At 39.0% G+C, this 6,400-nt stretch overlaps 1 protein-coding gene across 1 annotated transcript in view; it reads left to right on the top strand.

Annotated features, from left to right (window-relative positions):
* ntrk3b (neurotrophic tyrosine kinase, receptor, type 3b) overlaps positions 1-6,400 on the top strand; it is a gene marked incomplete at its 5' end in the record, with an annotated part of 265,513 nt that overhangs the window by 145,692 nt on the left and 113,421 nt on the right. The window contains 2 exon segments of the mRNA XM_014015557.1: positions 2,663-2,962; positions 4,196-4,210. Coding sequence (XP_013871011.1) covers positions 2,663-2,962; positions 4,196-4,210 — 315 coding nt within the window.

Here is a 6,400-nt window from a genome sequence, read left to right as displayed (position 1 = left end):
ATTTTGTTCTTATCTGAAAAAAAATCTTAGAAAACAAGAAAATTGGTGAATGCCACAAATTCTCCTAAATCACTCGTACGCACAACTTAAGAACAAATCTGTGGGTACGAACGGTTCTTGCATGAGGCCCATTGTGTGTAGACTGCATGGTTGCGGTTCTGGAAAAACATCACTGCAGTGTATGTAYTTGTAACTTCAGTAAACTTCTCAGCTTTGGGCAATGTGTTGTAGCTGTGACTTATATTAAAATCCTTTATGGCAGACAAAAACACATAGGTTTGCATTGAAATTCTATGAACAGATAGTCTACCCCACTTCCCCAATTAAAAACAAAAAAGTTCAAAATCYTGGCTAGCCAGAGGTGACCTGCCAACCACAAGCTGCCCATCCCTGTTGTATTTTTGAACATCATCCTTATTGCAGCACACTCCAGGAGAAGATCTCACAGTGACATAAAATAACTTAGTCTGRCTTAAAAGGCATTGTGGTAAGTGCTCCTTAAAGTGATGCTAGGCTTTTAATCCTAAACATATTCACAGCTACTTGGAACAGTTATTAAACTGTACGCAGTGGTCCATCAGCCACAAAAAAATATATACCTGWATATCATAATATCGTACATTTAAGAACCATCTTCTCCACAAGACACTCATACTCCTCATAAGGATCTGACAAACTGCCTCGTTAAGTATTGTTCCCCTTTCTATTACTCACCCTGGAAAGAAATAAAGTGCTATTCTGAATCTTCTTGAACTCATGAAGCAAACCCCCACACTGTTCTGCAATCACCGTTATATCAGCTTCAGCAAATTACTTGTGCTGGATTACCCAATAAGCTGTAAAAATAAAAAAATGACACCCTGCCTTGAGGCAAGTTCTGTAAGAGGACTTCAGAATACATGTCTTTGTTGAGGGAGATAGGATTCTGTAGGCTTCAAACGTCTAAGAGTTGGCTCTGTCCTTTTTTACAGGTTGCAATTTTATGCACTCGATTGCTCCTTTCCTGTTTGGTATGAGAAGTAAAAGTGTTTAGGAATCTTGGCATTGTATCAATAAATTAGATAATAAAGGACTATTGGGTACTACCAATTGTAGAGTGATGATAAATAAAATATCTAATGACAGTAAAAGGATTTTGAATACAAATGAGGTTTCAAATGAAGGGTCACTGAACTTCTCTGCAGGGAGAGGGACCTTATTCATGATATTTCAACAAAAAAGGTCAACAGGATTTTTAAAACCCTCTATCAGCTGAGTTTTTATGGTAAAACATAATAAAAAATAACCATGGACATCAGCCCTAATTATGATTTGCAACTGCCTCAATGATTTTGTTTTTTAACAAAATTATGTTTTACCAACTGCCCATTGAGCTTACTGCAGCATCAAAATGCTATGATGTAGCACAAAGGTGGTATTTAGACTTTGCCAGCAGGGTTTCTCTTATTTTTTTTTTCCCTTGGGCTGCACATTGCACACCTTTAGCTTCACTGAATCCCAGCTGGAGACAAGACAATGTTGCATTATGACTGTATGTGCACGTGAGCCCTAGTCACTGGGTAGGATGGTGAGACACAGTATAGGACAGGCACTGACTGAGAGACAATGCCAAGCTATACTAACTGCCAAAAACTTCCTTCTGATAATAAAACGGCAGAAGTGACTCATCGCAAAGGCAAATCAGTGTTGTTCCCAAGGTGTGTCTGATCGCATTAAGTGATAGATTGCTAATTGGCTTGGTGGCGCTGTTGAATCAAATGTGTATGGCTTAATTTCGGGAATAAAAATAAATTAAAAAGAAGAAAATTTGTGCTTGTTCACCATCTATTTTAAGCTGGTCCTGTTATCCATTTTCATTTCTCACATACTGACATCTGAATATAGAACATGGTAAAAAAAAATCTCATACATGAGAAACCTGCCTTCTAAATGTCACATTTGGTGAACTATTACGTTTGGTGTGTTGCTTTTTTATTTTTTTACATTTTAAAAAAGGTTTTCAACAGCCCAAGGGTTGTTGAACTTTCTCAACCTATAAAAGTCCTTGTATTCCAAAATTTGTGTTTAAAATAAAATAAAAAACAGCTGTAATAATTAATTAATTATGCTGAGCAGGTAGAGGGCTATAATGCTTGATCTGCTGATTTACTTTTTCCTTTTATGTTCTGGATTCAAAGTCAGAACATTTATGGAGGTGGATATTTGTATAAATATGTATTTTCCAAGCACATAGTTCAGTTTTATACCACAATCAAGTAACTATGTTACCTTCAATTTTGCTGTTTATATCAAAAAATAATTTAATTTTGCRTCATAGCCCATCTAAACGCCTTGAAATTGCTCTCTGTCTCTTTAAGAACCTCCTGCTGTTTCAGACAGTCCCATCCAGCACATCTTTACAACTATGCATTGGGGTAGGGGTGCTCYGTGAGGTGAGAGCTCAGCTGCAGACTGCTTCAGGGAGGTGCTACGTATGTACAAATAGGTGGTGCTTTGTAACGCGAGCATTTAGGCAGTTCCACATGGCTACCTCAGGAGATTCAAGGATTAATCAAACATGCATGAGGGAATGGAATTATAACATGAAATTAAAGCTCAATAAAGTCCATTTTGTACAACACCACCCTTTAAACTACATCCCATCTCTCCCTCTTTGCTGCAGTTCCTCCAGTTATCTTGAGACTGGCTGAGCCTGAGCAACGTCTTGACACCTGCATCGAATTTACAGTTCGTGGGTACCCACACCCCAAGTTGCGCTGGTTCCACAAACAGAAGGAGATTCTACAGAGTGACTACATCCGAACTGACATGGACTTCTACCAAGACTACCTGGAAGGTTGTCTTACTTTCCAGAACCCAACACACATCAATAATGGGAACTACACTCTGGAGGCCAGCAACCCTCTGGGAACAGTAACCAAGACAGTGTATGGACACTTCCTCACGCGCCCTGATGAAGACGGTGAGTGGATAATGGTGATTCTTTTTCTGTCTAAAGTGGCTGTTTTCTGAGGCTTCTGTCCTTGAGGTCAATGAGAATTCAAACAGAATCGTAGGAGAACTACAGTCAAGTAACTTAGCTCTGTCTTTTTGTGACTGGTCATCATGACTGAAGCAAGTTTTCAGCAGGTTTATGTTTTACTACCTGGGTTATACATTGCAACAGCCATGCCAAGCTCGTTTTCACTGAGGGCCACATGAACACTATGGTGGCCCTCAAAGGGCCAAGTGTAACACTGATGTTTTGTGTTGAACTTTTTGTCTAACACAAGACATCACAATTCTTTTCTCATTACTACAGCTGAGTATCACTAACAAACAATACCTGAGCTCTGCATGGTATTTCCTGCATTTAAACACCATTTAGACATGTCTTCTTAGAATCATTGAAAAGTACTACATGGATGACTGACTAATGGGAAGTGAATAATACAAAATACTATTGAAAGTAAAAAGCAAGATAGTTTTATTTACTGTTTAGTTCTGGTGAGTAGCTGCTGTCTTGAATTCTGAACTGTCCCATTTTTGGACAAGGAATTCCCATTGGAGGAGCATTCCAATTTAAACTGACAACTTGTAGATGGGAAATACCAACTTCCCAATACAACTGGACTACAGAAAAAGTAGCTGGTAAAAATGCAGCTAAATAGAAATGAGACAAATTTTGCTGACTGTAGGCTGTGCAACTTCACCTAGTGGTGGTATSTCAGCAGTTCGTTGGTAAAATTATCAACATGCATTATGAGAGATGCAGTTTATTGTCAATGCTGGCTTTAAAGCAACATATGCTTATTTTAATACAGTAAAACATCTTTGGAGCACTAGCGGGCCACATAAAATACAGTGGTGGGCCACATGTGGCCTGCGGGCCATGAGTTTGACAGGTTCTATATTATTGGTTAACACTGTTGGAGGCTTTAGTTGTTGTCATTTTTGTTGTTTTTAAAAATCTTCCTACATGGTGTGCTGGTTGTGCAGCTAATCCCTGCTGGCTGGATAGCAGCCAAGGTTCATCCACAGTTCAGTCAGGTAGATTGTTCACTTGTAGTTCACACTGAGTTCACAGGAAGGAGGGAAAAAAAACTCCACAAAGTCTGGCAAATTTCTCCCCATGGTCAATATTCCAGGGTTAAAGTCTTCTGTCAATTTACTGACATGGCGTGATGTTCTCTGTCTCTTTTTTTTTTTTTTGCAGAGATGTTGGAAATAGGTGAGTGTTTCTGTTTTCAAACGTAACCCTGTTGTGTATTTTTTTCTCCAGTTCTTTCTTCTTTTATTTTTCTATTCCTTCACCGCTCGTTTGGTGTCACACATTTGCTGAGGCAGAGCCACTTCATTACTGTTTGACTGCCACCTTCAAGATAGTAACCATGGAGAAATTTGTTCACTTTGTGCTGCAGTCCTTAAAGAAGCTCTTAGTGTTGCTCCTCTGTTTCCTTATCTGTTATTCTTCGTCTCAATGTCTTTGCTGAGCAGTGAAAGCATTAACTGTGTTCTGTGTTTTACTCTGTGGCATCCAAGGCTATGAAATGAAAATACAAAGTCTCCTAGTCTTAGAGTGGCACTTTCCAGGTGTTTTCCAGAACAGAATTTTCACTGTGAATCCAAATTTCATATTGTTTACTGCATAAAACTACTTTGCGTTGTTTTTTGAGTTTTTAAATCAGGATAAAAGTGTTTGATTGGGTCATAAAGGTTTCCATATTTATTTATTTGTAGTATATAGAGGAAGGCCAAAGAGCAGAGCTACAAATACTGTACATATGCTTTTAGAAAGGATTTAGAGTTAGTTGAAAGGAGGACATAGGATGCAGAGGACAGAGTGAGATGGAGGAGGATGACTTAGTGTGGTGACTCCTGACAAAGGAACAGCCAAAAATAATAATAAAAAAATGTGTTTATTTTTTTTTTAAAGCCACACGATTAACAGTCAACAAAATTTGGCAAAGTGGCATGTTCCTACAATGCATTGCTGATGTGTGGGTGATTTCATTTGTGCTGTAGATGGAATGTGTATGAAAATACATAAAAAATAGTATGTTATTTTCCTCTTCACTGGTTGTCCTTCCATGAATTACAGAAAAAAATTGAGTTTTTTGTGTCATCTTGACCCAAGGGACCAGAGAGTTAAGAGCATTTTGTTTGCAAATGTTACTGCAGTTGACGTAATATATCTTGTATCAATGAATTCCATCTGTGCACCATGTATAAGTATTTTCAGAATGTGGAAATACTTTCAGGAAACTATATTTTTATTCACTGTGATACGAGCTTGAATATGTTCAAATACGGTGGGAATGCAAAAGAAATACCTCGGGCGTTTTCTTATTCGTCCATGCACATCCTCTGTTTGTGGTGTGAGGTTTGGCCTCAGACTTTGGTGGTGGCCTCACTGTTGACAGCTCRAACAAAGTGGGTCGGTTCGATCCCTGACCTTCATCGGAGTCTCCTCCCATATATATATGAGGCCATTCTTTCTAATCAGCCACGGATTATGGGGCTACAGCACGGCCAGTGATGGAGACGAATGGAGTGTGTGGCAAACTGCATGAGGCACGCTGCGGGCTTCATATTGTCATACATGTACACSCTCACACTGCTTCGCATGAGAGAATTCAGTCATAGAGGGCAGACTGACGAGAGGACTGATACTAATGCTGCTGAGGAGAGAGTAGGGCTGAGGGAGGAGAGGAAGCAAGGATCAAGGCCGAGAGGGAGGGATGCAGAGCACAGACACTTACGCTTTAGGATGGTGTGTGTGTGTGTGTGTGTGTGTGTGTGTGTGTGTGTGTGTGGCAGCTAGTCTGCCATGTGGTCATTAATTTGCCTACAATTACTCTCTGATGTCCTGGCTGGAGGCCTCAGTCTGGAGTTGCCTTTCCTTCAGATCATTTCATTTTATAGGTCTGTCTCATGACTCTCTGCAGAATAGTTCTGCTTGTCAAAACTTTGTATAAATCCTATGTGCAGCATTTGAACATGTAGGACTACAGATTGTACATTCAATTTATCAGATCTGAGTACACACAGGTTTAAGTTTTGTCTCAAACTGTGTCTTCTGCTTTGTTTGGTCCATTTTCAGTGTTTGTCAGGTGGTTTTCATTCACCACTTTTTTATGGCTTATATAACTGTGAATTTTATCGGCAGTTATTTTTTTAATTTTCTCTGTATTTCAAATGTTTTGGCAACTGCATGCATTTGTGAAACTGTAATACAGATTTTATATCGTTTGTCTTACCAATGGTTTGATGCTAGATCAATTGTTTTTTAATTTTATAAAAAAGGAGATTATACTGTGGCAAGATAATTTAGCCAATGAACGAGTCTTTGTAAATAAAACTGCAATATTCAACCCTATATGCGTCCACAACACACACACACACACACACACACACACAC

This window comes from Austrofundulus limnaeus, unplaced genomic scaffold, assembly GCF_001266775.1.
Source record: "Austrofundulus limnaeus strain Quisiro unplaced genomic scaffold, Austrofundulus_limnaeus-1.0 Scaffold131, whole genome shotgun sequence".
Taxonomy (NCBI): Eukaryota; Metazoa; Chordata; class Actinopteri; order Cyprinodontiformes; family Rivulidae; genus Austrofundulus; species Austrofundulus limnaeus.
Note: the sequence above shows the minus strand (reverse complement) of the source record. Positions and strands in the feature narration are given on the sequence as shown.